The sequence below is a fragment of the Mytilus galloprovincialis genome, chromosome 10, assembly GCF_965363235.1.
Source record: "Mytilus galloprovincialis chromosome 10, xbMytGall1.hap1.1, whole genome shotgun sequence".
NCBI classification, from domain to species: domain Eukaryota; kingdom Metazoa; phylum Mollusca; class Bivalvia; order Mytilida; family Mytilidae; genus Mytilus; species Mytilus galloprovincialis.
The window spans coordinates 69048484-69072584 of NC_134847.1; the positions used below are offsets into that span (position 1 = coordinate 69048484).

General features: G+C 31.0%; 2 protein-coding genes across 2 annotated transcripts in view; one reads left to right on the top strand and one right to left on the bottom strand.

Moving 5' to 3' along the window:
• Positions 1-24101, top strand: part of LOC143048243 (superoxide dismutase [Mn], mitochondrial-like) — a 368265-nt gene that overhangs the window by 268931 nt on the left and 75233 nt on the right. The gene's annotated exons all lie outside the window — the stretch shown is intronic.
• Positions 39-16610, bottom strand: LOC143048238 (uncharacterized). Its single transcript, XM_076221795.1, has 4 exons — positions 16465-16610; positions 11734-11889; positions 9726-9818; positions 39-8933 (listed from the first exon to the last, which is right to left on the bottom strand). Exons 1-4 carry the CDS (start codon positions 16510-16512, stop codon positions 3249-3251), a joined length of 5982 nt encoding a protein of 1993 aa, XP_076077910.1. The 5' UTR covers positions 16513-16610; the 3' UTR covers positions 39-3248.

Here is a 24101-nt window from a genome sequence, read left to right on the forward strand (position 1 = left end):
AAAATATATGGATTATGCATTAATGAGGCATATCGACAATCATTTTGTAAGTACTTTATTTGCAAATATCAAGTTATCTTTTGGTCCATGATAAATAAAAGATATATTGGTGTCCAAATATTAACGACCTATTTATCAATTGTCAAAAAATGGCTTAGCCTATGCGTACAAGCAATTCAAAACTGATTGTGTTATTTAGCAGTGCATACATAACGTTGAACAAATAAAATATAATAACCATTGTCAGGTTTGACTCGTCCGCTTATTGGCTTTTAAAGACTGCAGAGATTTATTTTTGTGAGGGATATTATACCTTGTAAGATGCATTCTTTCTTCACATTATTTGATCAGATTGACCTAAATACTCCTAGTGTTTTAATGCTAAAACAAAATTGCCTATCAAGATACCTGTATAAGTACTAGAATCTGAGGTCTGATTTCTAATGTACTCCTTAACCAAAGTCAAAAATATAAAACAAAATGTGATTGCTGTATGGTTTTTCTGAAATATGCATTCGAAAGTATTGTTGGGAATACTCTGTGCATTATTGTACTGAAATTGTTTCTGCTATTTAAGCAAAAAGAAAAACTCATGTCTATTGCATAATAAGTCTAAAGGAAATACATGTAATACCTAAGAATATATGTAAGAAAGTGAACAGTACACAGAGCACGTGTTAAAGAACACTTGTTAAGGAACACAAGTAAAAAAACACACCCAATTAGTTATTACAACATACCTATTTCTTCTTCCTAAATTGTGAAGAAATGAGAAAGATAGGGAAAAGTATCGAAAGAACTCACATAAAACTGACAATTAATAACAATAAATAAGTCCAACATTTTTCTGTTGGAATTTAGTATGTTCGAAATTGGATTTTCAGGTTAAGCTAGTTTATTCAAAAACGAGCTGAACTAGTCATTATGGCAAAATGTTTATGAACGATCACTTATATCCGTTAATTATGAGTACATTCATGTTAAAACAGAAGACTGTTTCGGAACCAGCCGAAAATACATAAAATATGAATAATATGACAAACATGGTTGTAAGGCGCAAACTATGAACACCTATATATAATACTAAATAATTTTACTAGGTAACAAAGTGAGAACAATTATACGTAGAGACATAAAGTATACTAAAATAAACATGAACATGAGACATAATTGACTAATTGACAAAGAAAGTTTGTCTACATTATGCGTGACAGGCGAATGTTCAATAGAGTATATATTCACCATGTAAAATGAGTAATTTATAACTAAGTTAGGTGCAAATCTGTTGAAAGACAAGTACTATCTTATTGTATGTCAATTTGATCATTTATAGGGTGACACACTGATAGTTTCCCCTATATTGAACACAAACGCATTTCCTGATGATGAAATATTGAAAATGCACATATGGTAATTTAAAAATTATTGAAACAAAGACAGATGTTGTAATCTGATTTAATTAAACACACCAAGCTATTTATAACACAGGAAATACTTTAGACAGGTTTAGTTGAAAGCTGAAATGATAATAGTATTATCTGTAAAAGAAATTCTAAGAACCAATAGTCTTTAATAAAACCAGGTTCAGAATGGGTCGATATAGAACTCTTTACTGGCTAAAAACTAGAAATTCAAAAAATAATTTTTAATATTCTTCAATGTATCTGGTCCAACATATTTCTCCTGAACTTCAAACTGCCACAATATTCCCTTAATATTTATTATTACGTTCAAATAGATATAAAAAGGTGTGGTATGAGTGCCAAAGAGACAACTCTCCATCCAAGTCACATTTATAAAAGTAAACCATTATAGGTCAAAGTACGTTCTTCAAACTATAAAGGGCCACAAAAATTACTAGTGTAAAACCATTCAAGCTGAAAAACCAACGTCAAATCTATGTAAAAACGAGAAACTAGAAATATTTATGACCACATCAAAAAACGACAACGACTGAAACATCAGATTCCTGACTTAGGACAGATTCAAACAATTGCAGCGGTTTGAAACGTTTTAATGGTACCAGACCTTAACACTTATCTGAAACAAAAGTATAACAATACAACATAGAAAGACACACTATAAAATATCAATTGAAATGGCTTAACTCAATCAAACGACATATCAACACAAGTAAACAGACACTGAACTTAACAATTTGATCCATGATACAATGTAAATACAAAATCAATAGAATAAGGGATGAATAATTTAACAGTATTATACCGCTGTGAAATGTTAAACAATTTCAGAAAAACAAAAAATAAGCTTGCACAAAACTCCGCCATTTGCAATAATGTTAATATATATACAACACAAGGAGCAGTGTTATGATAACTAATTAAACAACTTTACACCAGAAACTACAGGGCAATGACTGAAACAAATATAAACAATGTGGAAACCCCATACAGAATATTAAGCTATAAAAGATCATCATATGTCAAAAATATAAATAATTCAAAAGCGAAAACCAACGGCATAAATAAACTTATTAAAATAAACAAATAACAAATATACAGATAGATACCAACAACAATCACTGAATTATACGCCCATACTTTGGGACTGACAATTCTCCTCTAACCTGGAACAGAGATGTTACAGCACAGAGTAAGAACAAACTGTACAAGTCAACTGTACCGATGTTGCTACATCAGATCGGTACATAGAACAAAACACAAATTGTAAAAAAGACGAAAGAGTGAAAGCGAAGTTTATGGAAGCTAGTTTAAGTCAATTACAGTCGATGTAGAAACTAGAACACTCTTATGTAATTAAAATTTATGATCATTGTAATATGAAATAAAATAAGTACATGAACTTCATTTTCACCTTCATTCGCAATCATTTAAATATAATTAAACCTTGTGACCCTAATGGAATTAATAACATGCATGTGTCTGTTATGATTTGATCAATGTCAACCTTAATGTATTCAATAATCAAATAATTTTAACAAATTTAAAAAAGCAATTTAAAAGGATATCAGATTATTTGTATGCTAATATTTCCTCTATATATTTTAAAATCAATCACTTCTAGGAGCCAACAATATTTTTAGAGCCAATTTTCTATTTTCAATTTAAATACAGGATGATAAGCAATATTCAAAACGTTTTTGTGTCTTTAATGGAAATATCGACCTTTTTGTAGTTTTCGATTTTATCTAGCACTATTTTATCTAGCACTATTTTACCTCCACTTGAAGCACGGAATTCAGTTTAAAATACTACCGAGACGTTTGATTATTTGTCCCAATGTAACCACGAATTAGTCGTCTCCCTGTGCGGATGTTGATGTTGGTGTGTGTGATGATGGTTTTGATGAAGGTGATCAAATGATGAAAGCGGTGGCATATGTGCTGCTGCTGGTGCAGATGTTGATATAATTTGCATATGCGGATTAGTAAATACTCCACTAGAGAACTTATCATCGTCAGTTCTTTGTGTCTGATGACCAACGACACCTGGTGGTACGGTAGTCATAAATAAAGATGGCGATGTCATTTGTCTTACACGTAAAAGATTGGACAACAAAACCTGATTTTCTCGAAAGTTTTGAGAATTTGTTCCTTGTGATCTCGGCTGAAAAGTTGTAAACGACTCGGAATGTTGTCTGTGTGACGTTCTTCTCTCGTTTTCATCATCGGTATCAGGTTTCTTTTTTGAACCAGTAGCTGTATCATCGTTTGAATCTACTGATAGAATGTCGATTGGTTTTGAAATGAACCCATCTCCAAAGTTGATGTGTGGTGATTTTGCTGCTTCTGACATTTCTCGTCTCTGTGATAAATTATCTTTGTTCCCTACTAAGACTTCTTTGAGGATATTTCTAATTGAATTAACCTTATTACTTTCACCAATAGTTAAATCCCTATGACTAATATCTTTGTCGTTGTCAGTATTAGTGTTTTCATTATTTAATTTGTCACTTTCTTTCAATGATTTTAGTTTGCCACTTTCATTATTTGTTATTTGACTATTATTGCTTGTTATACTGTATTTGCTGTCCTTTTCACTACTGTCATCATTTTTATAAATGTCTTCTGTTTTGCTTTTCACACTGGTATCTTCCTGTTTGATTTCATCGCTTTTACTACTCGTACTGTCATCACCATTTTCCGATTTCAAACCACCATTTGAACTGTTTTCGGAATTTTCACTTTCATTAAGATCATCCTCAGTGTCGTCACTTTCGGTCTTTATACTTTTTTCATCATTTTGGATTGTTCTTGCATTATCTTCGTTGGTCCTTTCAATATTGCTACTGTCATTTTCGTCGTCCGAAATGTCAGATTTTTTGTCTTTCTCCAATATATTTACAATATTACGTTGACCATTAGGATACCTTTCATCGGTAGATTCGTCATCTTCAACTAGTTTGTGAGCAGCTTTGGTGTTAATTAAGAAATCCGAAAGAGAAATTGTAGTGAGGACACCGCTATTACCAAAATTTAAACCTGCAAAATCATTGAGATTATTGATTTTTGGTTTTTCTTTCAGAGCAAAATCGCTTTCTAAAAGTCTATTTATTAATTGACTAGCTACCATGTCATTGCCATTACTTGTTTTCATATCACCAGCTAAAGCTATTCCATTTTGAAAAATATTAATGTCTCGTTCGTTTGATACTGTACCTGTATCATGAAATGGAGCAACTACAGTTCCCAGTTCAAAGAGTGATTTAGCCTTTACTTCACCGCTTTCTCTGTCAGCACTTTCATTAATGGTCGGTTTTTGTTGTTGTTTTTCATGGAATATACCTTTTTCTTTACTATTGAGCATCGTTGCAGTTTCGTGATTATCGATGTTTTGTTTTCTTTCAATTTTACCAAAATCAATTTTTGCATTATTCATTGTAAGCGAAATATAATCCATAGAATTATCCTTTTCATCAGACTCGGCAATTACTTTTCCATCCTTTATATTGTCAAAACGTTCACTGATCTTATTATTGCCTAGTTGGATGATAATTGGAATATGTTCATTTGAATCTGAATCAATTTTAAGTGATTTTGGTTCAACTGTTGACTCTGAATTAGACTCTATTTCATCAGAACTAGTATAATATGAAAATGAATCGCTATTATCTGAATTAGAATCGCGATTATCTGATTTTGTATCACTATAATCTGAAGTTGAATCGCTATTATCTGAAGATAAATCGCTATAATCTGAGGTTGAATCGCTATTACGTGAAATGGAATCAGTATCATCTGAATATGAATCTGTTTTATCTGAAGTTGAATCACTACTATCTGGAGTTGAATCGTTACTTTCTGAAGTAGAATTTCTATTATCTGATGCTGAATCGCTATCATTTGAAGTTAAATCACTATCATTTGAAGTTGAATCGCTATCATCTGAAGCAAAATCGCTATCATTTGACGTTGAGTCAGTATCATCTGAATATGTCTCGGTATAATCTGAATTTGAATCACTTTTATCAGTACTTGAATCACTATTATCTGTGCTTGAATCACTATTATCAGTACTTGAATCATTATTATCTGAAGTTGAATCGTTACCGTTTGAAGTTGAATCGCTGTCAACTGAAATTGAATCGGTAGTATCTGAAGTTGAATCACTATTATCTGAAGTTGAATCACTATTATCTGAAGTTGAATCGTTATTATCTGCAGTAGAATTGCTTTGGTCTGAACCTAAATCACTATCATCTAAATCTAAATCACTATAATTCAAAAATGAATTGTAATCATTTGAATTGGAATCGCTATATTCTGAAGTAAAATCGCTATCATCTGAAGTTGAATCGCTATATTCTGAAGTAAAATCGCTATCATCTGAAGTTGAATCGCTTTTTTCTGAAGTTAATTCACTAACATTTGAGGCTGAATCACTGTCATTTGAATTTGAATCATCCGAATTCGAATTATTCAGATTTTTATCAGATGATATGGTACTTTTATTGAGTTCTGGATTATTGGCTATATCTAAAACATTGCTTTCTACATTCATGAATTCTGCCATCAGTGCTTCAAAGTTTAACTTGACAGATTCCAAGGGTGTATTTTCGTCGCTGTTATTATTGACATTGTCTATTGCAGTACTTTCCTGATCAGCTTTGTTACTTGTATTATCTATATCAACTTCTTCATTGCTGCTTTTTTCATGATTTTTGTTTTCTATTTCAGCGTTTTTACCTTCAGTTACACTGACGAGTGAATTTTCATTTATTTTCTTTCTTGTAGATTCATTACTATCACTGTCTCGATTACTTTCGCGTTTAGAGTGTAAATCCTTCTCATTTGAATTTGAATCGGTTTCATCAGTGTTTGACACACTTTCATCTGAACTGGAATAGTAATCAATTGACTCTGAGTTTTCTTTATCCGAATTTTCATCTGTTTCATGTGAATTCGAACTTGAATCTACTGACTTTAGATCTGTTTTACTTGAAACTGTTTTGCTTTCCTCCGAATTTGATTTACTTTCTTTTGAATTGGAGTCAATCTCATTTGACCCTGATGAGTCATTATCTAGTTTTGAAAAGTCGGTATCCGAATTTGTGCTATCAGATTTTGAAATATCTTTTTCTAATTTTGAATTGTTTTCAATAGACTTTAAGTTGTCTTCGTCAGACTCTGAAACGTCCGTTTCTAAATTTGAAGTACCTTCGTCTGAATTCGAAGTATCTTCGTCTGAATTCGAAGTATCTTCGTCTGATTTTGAAGTATCTTCATCTGAACTTGAAGCATCTTCATCTGAAGATGAGCTGTCCCGATTAGAATTTGATTTGTCTGTTTCTGTACTAAAGCTGCTTTCGTCGGAATTTGAGTCTTTTACATTCAAATTAGGCATGTCTTTATTCAAATTTGAAAAGTCTTCATCAGACTTTGACTTTTTTTCATCTGCATTTGAATGGTCTGCATCCGGCTTTGAATTGTCTTTATCAGATTTTATATCCTCATCTGAAATTGTAATATCTTCATCTGATTTTGAGCTGTCCTCATTTGAATGTGAGTTGCCTTTGTTGGACTTTGTTTCGTTTTCATCAGTCTTTAATATGTCTTCATTTGAATTTCGATTTTCTTCGTCTGAATTTGAGCTGTCTTGATTTGAAATTGAACCGGCATGCTTGGAATTTGAGCTTTCTTCATTTGAGCTGTCTTTGTTTGATTTTGAGCTGTCGTCGTTAGAAACTGAGTCGTCTTTATCAGATTTGGATTCGTCAGATTTTGATGTGTCTTCATCAGGTTTTGCCTTGTCGTCATTTGAACTTGAACTATCTCCATCAGACTTTGAATTGTTTTCATTTGAATCTGAAATGTCTTCATCTGACTTTGAAATGTCTTCATCTGAACTTGAATTGTCTTCATTAGAATTAGAGTTGTTTTCCTTTGAATTTAGGTTATTCTCATCCGAATTTGAATTGTCGTCATTCGTTTTTGAGTTGTCCTCATTAAAGTTGTCGTCATTTGATTTTGTGTTACCTTCATCTGAACCTGAATTATCTTCATTAGATAATTTTAACTTTAAGTCGTCTTCCTTTGAATTTAAATTATGCTCATTCGAATGTAGATTGTCTTCATTAGACGTTGAGTTTTCTTCATCTGAACTTGAATTGCCTTCATTAGACTTTGAGTTGTCTTTCTTTGAATTTACGTTATCACCATCCGAATTTGAGTTGTCCTCATCTGAACTTGAACTTCCTCCATCAGATTTTGAGTTGTTTTCATTTGAACTTGAAATGTCTTCATCTGAACTTGAAATGTCTATATCTGAACTTGAAATGTTTTCAACTGAACTTAAATTGTTTTTATCCGAATTTGAATTGTCTCCATCAGACTTTGAGTTGTCTTCTTCTGAACTTGAACTATCTCTATCAGACTTTGAGTTGTTTTTATTTGAACTTGAAATGTCTTCATTTGAACTTGAAATGTCTTCATTTGAACTTGAAATGTCTTCATTTGAACTTGAAATGTCTTCTTTTGAACTTGAATTGTCTTCAACAAAATTTGAGTTGTTTTCAGTAGACTTTGAGTTGTTTTCAGTAGACTTTGAGTTGTCTGAACCTGAATCGTCTTCATTGGATTTTGATTCATGTTTATCAGAATTTGAATTGTTTTCATCAGAATTGTCTTTATCCGAATTTGAATTTTCTTCATTAGACGAATCAGATGATTCTGCAATGCTTCCACTCACGTCTTTATCAAAAACAGTGTCAAGGTCACTTGAACTATGTGTTTCCGATATTTGTGAATCTTCACTAGAATTATTTGTATCCGATATTTGCGAATCTTCACTAGAACTATCTGTATCCGATACTTGTGAATCTTCACTAGAGCTATTTGTATCCGATACTTGTGAATCTTCACTAGAGCTATTTGTATCCGATACTTGTGAATCGTCATTACTATTGTCATCAGCACTTAAATTGGTCAAATTTTCTTCTGAGCCATTCAATGGGTGATTTTCATTGGAATCTTCAATATCTTCTTCTTTGGATTCTGAGATTGTTTTTATTTCACTTTCTGCTGAGGAATGTTCAATATCATTTTCATCCGAAACAGAATCCCCATTCGATTGACTTTCGCTGCTGTCCTCAAATTTGCTATCGTTATTTTCACTTTCCGATGTCTCTGTTGAATCATGTGTATCGTCTGCGGAATTTGAATTAGATGAATCATCAAAAATATCGTTTTCATCGTTTAAACCCTCTTTTAAATTGGTGACTACAATATTTGAAACAATATCATCCAGTTTTGTATCTTCGTGTATAATTTTATTATTCAAATCAATTTTTGATTTTATTGTTCTTTCTTTTTGAGTTGTTGACAACTTTTCTTTCACTAAGTGGTTTTCTTCTAATTGTGATAAGTGAACTTCTGGAGGTTGCTCTAGAATTCCATTTAGTGACTTCCTGATATGATCTGTTGTTGGATTAACGGTTACTGGCAAAACAATATCCTGTAAAAATTAAATAGCTATTTCAAATTTTACACATAACTTTAACGTATTATAGGCTTTAAATGTGAACGTTCTTGCAGTATAGAAAAGAAATGAAGAAAGTGAAAATACATCTAGAACAACCCGGTCGTTTTTATTAAAATAACTTTGCTGTATACATATATATTTGTTGAAATTTGAACTATTAGGGTATGGATCTTGCTTGTATCTTTTCAATAAAAGTACATTTTTTTTTAAATACAATAAGGTACGTTATGCTGCTGTGTATAGTATTAGCTATATAAAAGCATAAGTTGTATGTCGCTGTTATGTTAATAAGATCATATTGATTCGACAATTTTAAAAGAGTTACGAAACGCTGATCATGTGACATACACAGCTTTTGAACGAACTCGATTTTTTAAAGTATAAGAACATTGGTACATCTTGCACACAAACCACATAACATCCTTGGATAAAAAGCCATGGATTTTGATAAAATCCTTTTTGGGAGTATTAAGAATTTGACCTACAATGACACTTTGTAAACGCATTTGCTATAGGACAATTTGACAGAAAGTCCCATACATAATAGGATCGTTTGCAATCATTTGTTATAGATCATGTTTAATCGTCATTTTCAATCGACCATTTTTTTATTAGAGACCTTCACTATATCTCGAACTACATCCCACATCTTGGGGTAGGCGTGGGCATTTCCTATTTATTTTTTAAATAATTTGACATAACAGGGGGAAAATCAAAGTACAAGTTATATCTTATTTTACTTCATATCACATAACAAAAACTTACAATTGGCAATAAATTATCGTCTAATGTTCTTGAATCTGTGTCATCGTTTATCTTTGATCCATACAGTGCATCTTGTCCATATCGTGGTTGGTTCTGGAAATAAGAGACTTATATTTACTTTCAAAGAACATGGACTGACTTTCTCAATTCTAAAATCCTATATTAATTTATAAATACCTATATCCTATGAGATCATATAGAGAACTACATCTAACCATGAAAAGTTTATTAACAATTTTAATAAAGAAAAAAGATTTGGAAGACTGAAATACCTCGATACACCACCAACGTTTGTGTTATTGCAGTGTTGCCACATTTGATAGTTGCTTAATTTTTATTCTTTTATTGATATTATTTGTTTTCTTCAAAAATACTGCCAAGATTAAAAACCGGCATATTGGCGTTGACACTATAATAGATACATGTAAATATGGTGTGTACAAGTTATCATTTTGTACAAATTATAATTTATATTTAAACTTTGCACAAATTGTAATTTGTATTTTTACTTTGTACAAACTGTAATTTGTACAAAAAGTGTTTGTACACATTACAATTTGTACAAAATTCGACTAAAACTCACTTACAACTTACAATAATTTAAAGTATGGATTTTGTTATAAAAAAGCATTCATACACACCATAAATTTTTTATTCAATGACAACACAATAAACCTTGTTTTATAAAATACCAAACATCAGTTTCAGTATCAGTTTGCATCTTCGAGATGTTTGCTTCTGACATCTATATCATGTAAAGGCAATATACTCTTAGTTCTATTTAAGATGAAATATAGCAGTCTTTCCACTTTTTTCTTCCAATTTTAAAAAAATTCTACAATGCAAGTTGTTTATTGCACGTATAACAATGTGTAATATAATTTAGATAACAATAATGTTTATTATTACATTTATTACATTGTAACGATTGTCTGTATTGATTTACAACTTGATCGATATTTTGTCTAGTTCCGGGACGTGTAATGCTATTATTATCATTGGATATATTAATAATTAATGTTAATTGTTACGTCATTGATGTGGTGATATAATTTACGTTATTGTTTATATAAAATCGCTGGGAAATTTCCCAAAAAAAAGTTTTTATAAAAGCTAAGATTAACACTGACTAAAAATAAATTTAAATCGTTAACAATGTATTAAATCTGAACAGGTTGTGCCTGTTGTTTAGTCACTTTTATCTGGGACTATTGTACTAGTTTAATAGTCCCAGCTTTTTATACTAGTATAATAGTCCTAGCTTTCATCTACTTTTATAATTCATTGCATATGCTCCAATCAAAATTATGATCTTGGGCTATTATACTAAAATAATAGTCATAGCTTTGATCTACTTTTTAATTCATTACATATGCTAGAAATAAAACACATTAATCGATAAATGTATAGCACAAAAATAGTTTTTGGTATTAAGAGTAAACATTGGTTACAAGACTATCAACTCTTATGTAGTTTTAAAAAAAAATATCAAATGACAGTTTGACAAGTTTAATTGAAACATTTTCTCCTCAATCGACATTAACATCCTTAAATTAATTGAATATATAAGTAGATATCAACAAAAAATTATCAATATCTATTTAACAGTTGTCATAATCGTGACCTACAAAACACATTTTAAGTATCAGCTGGTAATTGTTTCTTGTCAAGATGTACACAAAATGCGTAAAACATGTTCGGTCATAATAGCATAATGATAATACCATGACATCGTAGGTTGTGTTTCTTGAAACACATGTAGTATATTCTTGAAAGTGAAAGTAGATGTCAATTAATATATATGAGACAGCATTTTGATATTTGTAAATGGATGTCTAAGTTTTATGCCTGATTAGTCCTTATTGTATAACAGTTGTATCATCTTTCCATTCTCATACATTGTGATCTATTACATAGTGTCTTTTTTAAGGTAGTGTGGCTGCTCTGTGTGCCATGCTTGTCCCATTTGTTTCATTTCTCATATTTATTTCAATCCTTCATTACTTACAGCTATCTGATTATTTTCCTCCTGTGTTCTACTTAGGTTTCCAGTCAAATACATTCCAACAAGGATTCCGGTCACCGCAACAACAGCTAGACTCCCAGATATAACTGTGTAAGCTATCCATCGTTTAGCTTGGGCGTGAAATTTTAATACAGTTTCCTGTGACAAAAATAAGATATAAGATATTGAATTTAAACAAATCAATATATATAGTCAACATTTATTCATATTTTTTTTCTCAATACTTCAGATGCCATATTTGAAATTAATATGTATTATTATCATTATTTTTATTTGCAAAATTCAGTATAATCGTTTATAACTAAAATAATTATATTTTTGTTGTAATTTTGAATTAGAATTTTTCTTCATTAGACATTCAGTGAAAAATACTGAAACGCAATAAAAATAGTTCTGACTTTTAAACGAAAACAAAAACATTTAATTAACATAAATTTACTTCATATCCTTGTTTATCGTTAAATTTAATTTGATTCATAACAACTTTGACATTATGATAGTAAACGACAAAGTTTCCGATACGTAGAATGTTAACATTAATTTTGAAGACCTCCCGTTACCTCTTAAGATGAGAAACATCTTTTAAAATCATATGACGTGTTCTATAATATACGAGTGTATTAATAAAATGTCCTGATCCGATGCTTTTTCAAACATTTTTATAACACAGAATAAATTTTTAATATATTTTATCTGTTTATTTCTACATTATGTTGCTAGTATACTCTACTGCAAGACTTTATCGTATATTATCGTACATTATTTAGTTATATTTTCGCACAATTCGAGAATTATTGAAACCACAGGTATATGAACTCATTTGTATAGTTTAAAAGTGTTGAAAAAGTTTTCTTTTTAACACTAAAAGAACTTGCGACAAGGTTGTCCTGTTTGTGTTCTCTTTTATAATATCGAATAAAACAAAATTTCTTTAAAAAAAATCTTTGTCAGGTTTTTTAAAACTTATAAAAATTAATAAAGATTACGTTTGATTGATTATTTGTTTTCTAAACTTGCAACCAATATAATCAAACTATTGAAAAGAATGACGATATACATGGAGAATTTACTTTTAACTATGCGGATTGTGAAGCGCTGTGTTACACACTTCCTCAGTCTGTGATTAATGTGCAATATGATTTAGTATGGTGATGTCAAAAAGGTTGTAAAAACCGGTTGTGTGATGCGTTATAATTTAATTTCGAATTATTTTCGGATTCATATCCTTTGAAATAGAATATTTATTATTCAATTTTAATGTTTACATATCTTAGGTTTGTATTAAAAACATTTTTTTAAGGCATATATGTAAAAATAAACAATATCTTCATCCTCTAAGTATAATAAGTTCTTGTTGCTAGTCCTTTTGTACTATATGTATGTTTTATAAATGAGGGTAAAATAGATCGATGAATTCGTAAAATGGGAATCGGTTGTGGATTTGATGTATACAAGTTTGATCTATGAAGTTAATACTCTAACGTGTATTTAGCGGGTTTATATTTGTCGTTGCTAGTAAAAGTCATATAAACAAGTAAACAAAAGCATATATACAAGGCTGTGCATTTTTCATATATAATGAAATAGGATATGCGGTAACAAAGCTTTCAAGTTTACAAATACGTCTCATATTTCTTATATGAAAAAAGACCAAAATGCGAAAAATTTTACACGCTATTCTATGTTGTTTTAAAAATGTTTTTCCCAACAAACTGTTTAAACCGAATGAAAGAATTAAAATGAAAATATCACACTTAAAGGTTAATGTTAAAGGGGGAAGGAAGTCCATAGAAACGGATAAAATCAAACGTTATTAACCAAATTCAAAGTTTAAGTGTTTTCGTTTCGACTGTCAAAACTTAAAACTTGAATCATTTAAAGGGTCTGATTTAAATTTTATATGTCTTTGCAGATATTTAAATACTTTGAAATTGAGTGCCTATTTTTTTTTTTTTTTTTTTTTTTTTTTTTTATTATTTACTGCAAAATGTTGTCAATAACACGGCCTTTTCTCACTTTTCAACGTGGTCAGAATGCATTTGCTTTGCGACTTAATCTTTTTTCTTTTTATTAAATTAACAATTTATTCCTTTTATATATTTTATGATAAGTTGAAGTTCAAAGTCGTGTATCGTTACTTTTGTTGACAAATATATTTGTACTACAACTGTGTCATCTTGACTGTCAGTTGCATACGCCTATAAAAGATTAAATTACAAGTTGACATGATTGTTGTTTGTGGTGTAAACTAATTATATTTACAACGTTAAATAATTATGTAATATAATTAATCTTAAACACGCCCCTCAAAAAAATATTACGGATTTTATACATAGTCTGACAATTTCATGTTCTAACCATTGATTCTTAGTTGGTCGAAAAAACTTTTGCGTTATTCAGGGAAAAGTAAAATTGCAAAAATACTGAACTCCGAGGAAAAATCAAAAAGGAAAGTCCCTATTAAAATGTCAAAATTAAAAGCTTAAACAACTCAGGAGTTATATTAAAGACTGCTCAGTTAAGGGTCTCAATAATGATAATTAAAATGATGTGTCCGGGAGGAAAGCCACGTTTTCCAGACAGTTTGTACTGTTACCCTTTGAACTAACTCGTGATAATTCAGATCAGTGTGTTGCTCTAGTACAAGACAGAGTTGGCATTTGGCATTCGAAGTTGAACATTCTCCTTTATAAAATTCTTCGTCAAATAAAAAATAAAATGCTACCATTTATCTATTAGAATTTTAAAAGTGTTATGTCTGAGAACCACTTTGGCTGCAATTCAGAAATATATAAGCGTCAAATGAAATAATAATCTTATTTTGTAAAACAGTTTGCATCTAAAATGATTCCAAAAGTAAAGCTACAAATAAGGTCCAATGTATAACAATTTCATTCTGTAGAAAAAGGCTAGGATCTTTTGATTGTTGCTTGTTATAATCAAGTAGCAAATATTTTTTGCATATTTGGAAAGAAAACAATTTATCAGTTGACAAAAAAGGTTGTTCCTGTAAGGTAGGTCGGCTAGGATGAAGGCAGCCCATTCGGACTACCACTGGAAAACAAAGAGTGTGTTGTATGGGAGCAAAAAATGCTGACTCGCACATATCAGCTACGGACAATTCGGGAGAGTTTTCTTCTTTTCTTTTTTGGCACTCTCCATTTACGGGGGACTATGATTTAACATCAACATTTTGTCATTTTACTAGAGCTCAGATACCGAAAGACGCATTTCAAAAATATAAATACTTATATCTTTCTAGTGATCATCTGAAAGATGTAATTTGATAGATATATTATACTTTTTGATTTTTTTTAAATGGGCCAAAATGGTGAACATGTAAATCTTGTCCTTTCCACCTTTATCCTTGTCGGTCTCATTTACAGGACCTACTTCTTATTGTTAATTTGTTATCTTCCAGCATACATATGAGTAAAATATGTGCCATTGGTCGTTAAACAAACTATAACCAATTAATATTTTGATACATATTTGAAAACATTCCCAATGTAAAGACATGTGAGACATGTGAATTTGCGGGTGTGTACTTTCAACGATTTCCAAAATATCCAAAACCGTTGCCATCATGGGCGACGTGAAAAAATGTTAACATCGTTAACTCCTACGATTTAAGTGTGGGTGCAAGGATATCCATTACAACAACGTATTTACATAATCGTGTAATGGATGTGCTTGTATTTAAACACGATTACAATTATCATCAGCTTAGTGGTTAGTGCTTTGGTTCTGACATGATTTATAATATATTTTTCTAGTATTCTCCGATGAATCAGGCAATTCATTTAATGTTTCTTATGGTCAAAAAGCTACTCGTGTAATCAGTTTTTTTTTTACATCATAGACTTTGTGGGGGAGGGTGGGGACGACGATTGATTTAGTAAAGCGTTTCATAACAACAATGTTATTTACCATATTATTGAAAATAATGGTTTTAGTGATCCTCTGGTAGTATTTTAATATGAAGGAAGAAAATAAAACATCCTATTAAAATTTATTTTATTTTAATGTTAACCCGCTTACAAGATGATAAATTAATTTGATGCTTCGAGCTTGGTAACATCTGCGAATAATAAATGGTATCATGTTCCAGATAACATCCCGTTAATTAATTTCACTGTCAAAATCAGATTAGTGTGGAAAACGAAGGAAAAGTTAATGTCAGTGGGGTTTAATAAGTTACTTATGTAATATTGTTTATTATTATAGTTTTGTTTTATTTTTTTTATTTTTTGTATAAAGTTATTTAATTATATTTTTATTTATCTATTTTTTTTTTTGGGGGGGGGGGGGAGGGCTATGTTTATTATCTGATATCAGAAAGTTTTGCAACAAGTTATCATGACAATACATAATTTAAGTAACTGTAGGTTCGTATTTTAGTTGAAAAAAACATATTTTGATTTCGATAATTACTCAATTTATTATAATTCCAGATCTGAGCAATCTTTTTGCATTTAAAATTTGTTCACCATGTTCACATGGTCAAAATACTTGCAATTGTTGGAATCCTTAAGTTCGCACTTCAAGAGTGAATTTAGTCTTTGAAAATAGACTATATAAATAGTTTGATATAAAAAAAAAAAAAAATAAAAATAATGGGCAATTGGTTCCATCTCTTTATTATCATTAATCGAACCCATATTATAAAACTATATCATTTCATATATTATCATATCTACATCTATTGATTACCTGTGTCTTCCTGGCAGATTCCACATCATCGTAATGACCAGCTTTCATTTTTCGAATTATCCTTTGAAGTGTTAATTTAACTTCTTCATTCACACAAACGATGGACAGCAACTTATGTTCACACACCACTTAAGTTAACACCAGAAGTTGACAATTATAAATAGATAAGACACCATTAACTAGTCGTGTTGTAGAGGCGGTGCCATATATAATGATAATATGTATTTTGACAATTAATAATTACGTTTGATTGATGTTCAGGTATATCGTAGGGAATTCTTGTACTACATTAGACTGCGTACAACTAGAAAGACGTGCTATTTTATCGTCTTATTATTATCTAATTATTATTATTATTATTATTATATTGTTATTATGTTTTATTTTCATTTTTTCAGATGGATTAAACAGGGTGCTACATAGATCACTGAATATGGTAAAAAGAACAAGAAAACTAGATTCATCAATACTATATATTTGATTTTACCTTTCTTAGAACCTACCATTTCAGTCAATATCAGAATATAACAAAACTGGCTTTATGTCATAAAGCAGATGCCCCGTCCTACAGTTATCTCAGGTGTTCTGTCTATTTCTAGATTTTGAATTTCATAAGTAAATGTCGAAGTGTGGTTTAATTTCTTTCTTCTTCTAAATTGTTAAATCATATTTAACTAATGTTTCATATGAATAATGAACTTTTCTTTACTAAAAACATGTAAATTTACTTGTTATTTTAAAATGATAAAAACAGCATATATTGTAATTACATTTTTTTTCTTTCCTTGTTGGAATAGAGAGATTGTAAGTAACACAAAAATGGGGGGGTTGCAGGTAAACTTTCTTTAATTTTACATTGATTCACGATTTTTTAGTCATCAATAATATATGTGCATAAAGTGTTAGTCGTACATATTTGCAGGTGAATAATCAGCCAAACATTCTTCTGATTCCCTAGACATACATCGTAGATTCCTCCCCTATAAACAAAATAGCACTTTGTAAATAATTAATACTGTGAATAGTCGTTGTAATTCAACAAAACTGTATTCCAATTCAAATATTGCTTCTGAACTTCTCGTTAAAATAAATTATGATTGAAAATATTTTAGCGAATAGAAAATTTAAATTAAAAAATATTTGTGTGTGACTTTTATTGATTTTTTTAACTTTTTTATAATGATTCTTGTGTACACTGGATAGCAAAAGAACGAACACAATAGAGGATACTTTTTAGCCATGGGTCATCTTGATACTCATACTGATACCAAATCGAATGTAATAACATTGTCTATCTTATTCGTTTATTTATTTTGTTTCTACCACAAGTCTAAAACTTCCCTTAACATCAAAGGATTAACTGTTTGTTATCCGTTTGAAATTAGAAAAAAATAAAATCGCAAAAATACTGAACTCCGAGGAAAATTCAAAACAGAAAATCCCTAATCCCTTATAGCTGTGCATGTGTGTGTGTGTGTCTTTTTGTGAGTGTATTCAATTTCTACTTTCCGTGCCTTAACTTTACTACAATCGCTACTGTCTTGAAGAAACGTCTGTTTGACAATGTAGGATATATAAATAATACGACAGTTAAAAAACATTGAATTTAAATGCATATGCGAGAATAGTAGGGTGGGTTCTGTAATAGCACAAAGATATATGATAAATAACTTCGAATATATTCATTTTTATCACCATTTCTACTAAAATAAAAAATAAGTGAAATTGTTTTATGAATATAAGAAAAACTTTTCAGATTTATCAAATTAAATATGTTCGTGCTTCTTTTAAATTTATGGCCACAAACATTTAACCATCATTACGTCATGAAAAGAGTTTTGGTCACAAGCAAGTGTGTTTTTTCTCACAATATGAATATTAATATATAGCCACATTTACCATGCGTGTCAATAATAATAGAAATCATGTGTTAAAAATTATAACCTCGTGATGTTTTACATGACTTTATATTACCTTAACATATTTACAATATGTCACTGGTACATTCGTCTAGTTCAGTTCTAATGACAGAAGATTCCGGATAGAACAGGCGAATATACCTCACAGACAGATATTAACTTTTCTAAAATAGTCCCCCATTTAAAATTTTTACGTTTTTTCTTAAGAGAAATGTAATTATTATTAAGCCAAAATATACTGAGCCAAAAAAGTTTAGCAACAAAATTATGAAATTTTATTTGATAACAAAAACTTCACAAAATATGATTTTAATGAAAATAAAATAAGATTATATGAAGTCAGAAGCAACATGAATGTTTATCACTGAAATTCACTAAGAATTTCTCGGGGTGGAGCGCAGAAGGTTTAAAACGTGTAAATGGGTAAAAAGTTATCGAAAGTCAATATCTTTTCCATGCTCCACGTGCATTGATGACGGATTGGCAGTGTTTTCGCATTCCATTGAGTATCTTTCGAATTTTTCGTTGTGGAATTGCATTCCATTCTCTAATCAGTGCGTTTTCAAGTTGTTGTAATTTTTTGAAATCACCGTGGTTTTCGCGAATGCTTCTGTTCAACAAATCCCAAACATGTTCGATTGGATTGAGGTCTGGGGATCGACTTGGCTAATCAGGAACGTTAATGTTGTTCGTTTGGAACAGATTCATCGTTAGGCGAGCAGTATGTGGTCTTGCATTGTCATGTTAAAAATGGAATCCATTATGATTACGCTGGACAAAGAAGGGGAGAACAACAGGTGTCAAGATGTTATCACAATATCTCCTGGCATTCAATGTCCCACGAACGATCACTAAATTTGTTTTACCACCATAATGAATTCCTCCCCAAACCATCAAACTGCCACCACCGAACCGATCTTCTGCATCACAGTGCTTGCATGGTATCGTTCATTGTTACGACGCCATACCCGTATGCGACCATCGGCGAACTTCAATGTAAAGCGGGACTCATCTGTAAACATCACTGTTCTCCAGTCCCTGTTAAGCCAGCGTAAATGGCGGTTTGTCCAGACTAGCCTTTGATGTTGATAGTTAGCTGTTAGCTCCATTCCTGGATGTGGTCTTCGTGCATGTATCCCTAGTTTGTGAAGGCGATTTCTAACCGTCTGAGCCGAAACACGTACTCCAGTAGCTGCCCTGAGTCTATGGACTACTCGTGTGGCCGGAATAAACTTGTCACGTGTCGACGTTAATTTAAGGTAGTGCTCCTCCCTTGGTGTTAGTTTTTTGGGTCTACCAGATCGCGGTCTATCCTTTGAAGTGCCAGTTTGTCGAAATCTGTTTATAAGTCGCCAAAATGTTGCCCTATGCACGTGAAATTGAGCCGCTACGTCGGCAACACTCATTCCGGCATCAACCATCCCAATAGCTCTGTGGTGGTCATTTTCGGGGAGGCCTGGTCGACGCCTCATGCAATTTGTTTTAAACTTACGTGTGTTTTTCTGACAAATGATGTGTTTCTGAACGTCAGTGAAAAATAATTTTTAAATTTCGTTTTAAAGGTACAGGTAAAAAAAGGTAAAACATCGATTACACGTGCAAAGCTTAAATGGCGCGAAATAAATCAACTGGAAAAAAGGACGATTGTTTAAAATTACAGTTAAAACTGAAGATCATAGCAATGATATTAAAAAAAATTGTTGAAACGAAAAAAAATAGTGTTGCTGAACTTTTTTGGCTCAGTATTGATGCACTAGATAAGCGTTGATACGGTAAAAATAAATGTCCTGAGCGCAGACGGTAAATGGCTTATCCACTGTGATGTTTATTTTAACTATTGTCGTGAACTTCCAAATATATTAAATCCCAAAATTTTCAAATAAAACATAGAAATACACAACGAAAGTACGTTATAAGTGAATATTTGGGTCTAAGAAAAAGCTGTATAGTTGTTACACTTAGCACAGTATTTTGACAACCTATATACAAATTTCCAATGCGAAAGTTATTATTTGTAGTGGTTAAGTGATTTCAATTACACTGGTATTAAACTAATAACCGTAACTGGAATTACGACTATCCCAATATGGCGACGGCAGATATAGGTAAAATCTTTACAGTCATTTTTCTCAAATGTAGCATGTTTTTGTCAATAGTTATTCAGCTGCAAGGTTTGTCTATACCATTACATCATATTTGAATCGTGTAACTGGAATTACGACTATCCCAATATGGCGACGGCAGATATAGGTAAAATCTTTACAGTCATTTTTCTCAAATGTAGCATGTTTTTGTCAATAGTTATTCAGCTGCAAGGTTTGTCTATACCATTACATCATATTTGAATCGTGTAACTGGAATTACGACTATCCCAATATGGCGACGGCAGATATAGGTAAAATCTTTACAGTCATTTTTCTCAAATGTAGCATGTTTTTGTCAATAGTTACTCAGCTGCAAGGTTTGTCTAGACCATTACATCATAATTGAATCGTAACGGTGCACTTGAATTGTCTAAGCGCTTTGAAAATTTCCGTTGAAAAATTCGGAACTGTCTTCATATGATAATGCTGTTAGTTGTTTAGGATATTAATAATGGCCATTTTCTCTGTAGTAAAAGGTATGTTACAAGGATATCCATTATTACCCAAAATATTTTGATTGTTTTTTAATTAATTTGAAGTCGACAGCTTATTTAAGCTAACATTTGAGAACGCTCATTAATCTAATTGGTGATTGTAGATGACACAGTTATATTTTCTGTGGTTGTTGACAGAGTTACATGTATTGAATTCACTTTATAACCATCATTATAAGTATAACCTTAATTATTGTATACACAATTTGAATTAAGATAGGGTTTTTTTTCAGAAATAATGGTAACACTGAATTAAAATGCCAAGGAATGAAATGATTGTATAAAAGCGAAACGACTGAAGTTGCTGGTCACTATTTACATTTTTGAATTACTTTTGATAACCACGGAAAGATAAAGCAAACAGAATTAAATACTGCTGCTTAATGAAGAAAATGTTTAACTAGAATGGATGGTTTGTGGTCAAACAAAACATACCGATATCTGTATGAATGAGCAAACATATCTGAGATTATAAGATGTTTACATTTAACTGGTATCATCAAATTAGTTCGAAATATGGGATATTTTTCTGATGCATCGGGTTTAGATTCAACATAGAATTTTGTAAACCTATTTTGACTGTAGAAAACAAAATTGGATTATTCTAATTTTGGAATGTTATCCCTTTTGTTTCCTCGCTAAAAAACAGTGTTAGTTATGAAACTTTGATTTGTAGTATTATTCTAAAAAAAATGAGGATGAGGAGAAAGTCAAGTCATATAAGTCATGTATCAAACTATTCCAATTACGATGACATATTAACTTGAATTACAGAATGATTGGACTTATTTTAATGATGTTTGCCAAAAAAATAAGCATATCAAGATCTTTCACTATTTCATAATCGTTAGAAAATGATCTTTATTGATTAGAAATGGTAAATGTAATTTTGCAAACCTTTTTCAAGAATAAACTTCTGCAAAAAATGTTAAAAGTCTACTGAAATGGTAATAAAGACCATTGGTCAGAGAAAAGTAAGCTGTTCGTTCATATTATAAGAACCTTATGAGCAACGTCATTTTTTAGTTGTATTAGAACGTTGAATATATATACAGATCATAATGTTGAACAATGATAGAATCCTTTAATATTTGACACGATTGTTACTTATACCTGATACCGGGTTCATAGTATTGTAAACTAACCAAGCATATGTTTTTTTCGAGAAATTATCCTTTACGATCCGATACTAGGATTTTCATGCTCCCGATCGCAATATTAATCACCGTTAATAATATATATCTAGTGACGGTCGTGTGACTATACGGTGTACAGGTATAATAAAGAAAATCTCCTTAACATTTACTAGGACAGTCATAAAAATTTCATTGTGTCTGGTTTATCCGATTTCTTTGGCATACGGGTTGTCGAATTAGGCAAAACATTACACAAGAATGGATATTAATATATGTTTTGAGTTAAGTTTACTTGTCATATTAAAAAAAGTTAATTTTCAAACAACACAAATGTTGTATATAAATAAAGGCAACAGTAGTATACCGCTGTTCGAAATTCATAAATCGATTGAGAAAAAAAAACAAATCCGGGTTACAAACTAAAACTGAAGGAGACGCATCAAATATAAGAGGAGAACGACGACACAACAGAAACACAACATTAAAATGTAACACACACAGAAACGAACTATAATATAACAATGGTCATTTTCCTGACTTGGTACATGACATGTTAGTAGCAAAAAATATGGTGGGTTGAACCTGGTTTTGTGGCATGCCAAACCTCCCGCTTTTATGGCAATGTTAAATATAACATTAAAATGACAACATTACATGAAGGACTACAATACAAATAAATGGGAGAACATATAGCAGGGTTGGCAAAATATTACCCGCCCGGGAATTCCCGGATGGGAAAACCCGGGTTTTCCCGGGCTGGGCAATACTCCAATAAATGGGTAATACTGGGCATTACTGGGCAATATGATTTTTTAAGCTCATTTTAACACAAAATAGTTAAGACTTGGTGTAGTTTCATAGTATTACAGCTAAATATATACTTTCTATACAGATAACCATTGAGTCCTTTCTAGAAGAATGAAAAATTCAATTTCATTTAGATCTTCATTAATTCTATATGTAAGCAGAATGCAAGATTTGCACATTTAAGGATACCGTGTTAATTACCAAGTATTGTTTTGATAATCAAATCTTTGATAAAAATGCATTTTTTTAAGTGAATTGTTATTTTAATTTTTATACATTCATATTGCTAAAAAAAACAACCTAAGGGTCATGCCATTATAATTTATAGAATTGAAAGGGCTGATTATTGTTACATAAAAAAACCTGTGTTGTTATCTGAATAATTACTTTTTAATTAGTGACAGTACATATACAAAAATTTAAATGTATTTTTTTCTTACTTCTTAATAAGAGTTGTACATATTTGAAAAAAATGATTGTTTTGCTTTATATTTACAGTCTGACCAATCTAGACAACTAAAACAAGTTATATATATCTTAAATGTATTACATTTGTGTTTGATCACTGAATCCTCTATGAAATTTAGACCAGTATTTTATATTACCCAGTATTGCCCAGTATTTCCCACTAAAACCCAGTAAAACCCGGGTTTTCCCAGTATTTCCCACTCGGCTGGGCAATACTCATAAAACCCGGGTTTTTGCCAACCCTGACATATAGGACAGAAAAACACACGAATAATAGCTAAAAAAAAAAAGCAATCATAATATTTTGGTTAAACCTTTAAAAAGGTCACATTAATGTCTGTCCCTTTTAATCACAAAAACGTGAAAACACGAAAACAAGTTCGAATCCGCCTAGGGAATAATCCAAGGAATTGCATCAGAAATACAAGAATAAAGATTCAAAAAGTATAGGAATTTTGATCGTTTAGTCCTCTATATCCCGCAATAGATAAATGCCAGCTGAAAAGCTATCACGAATATAAAAACAAATATAAAGCATAAAGCCATAAACATCGGTAAAATACACGAACGAACTGTTGACCTAGAGATATGCCTCGCCTGTCGACATTGAATTAAAAAAAGACAATCTGGTAGACAGCAACTTTGTTGATTATTTCAAAGTCGCTGGAC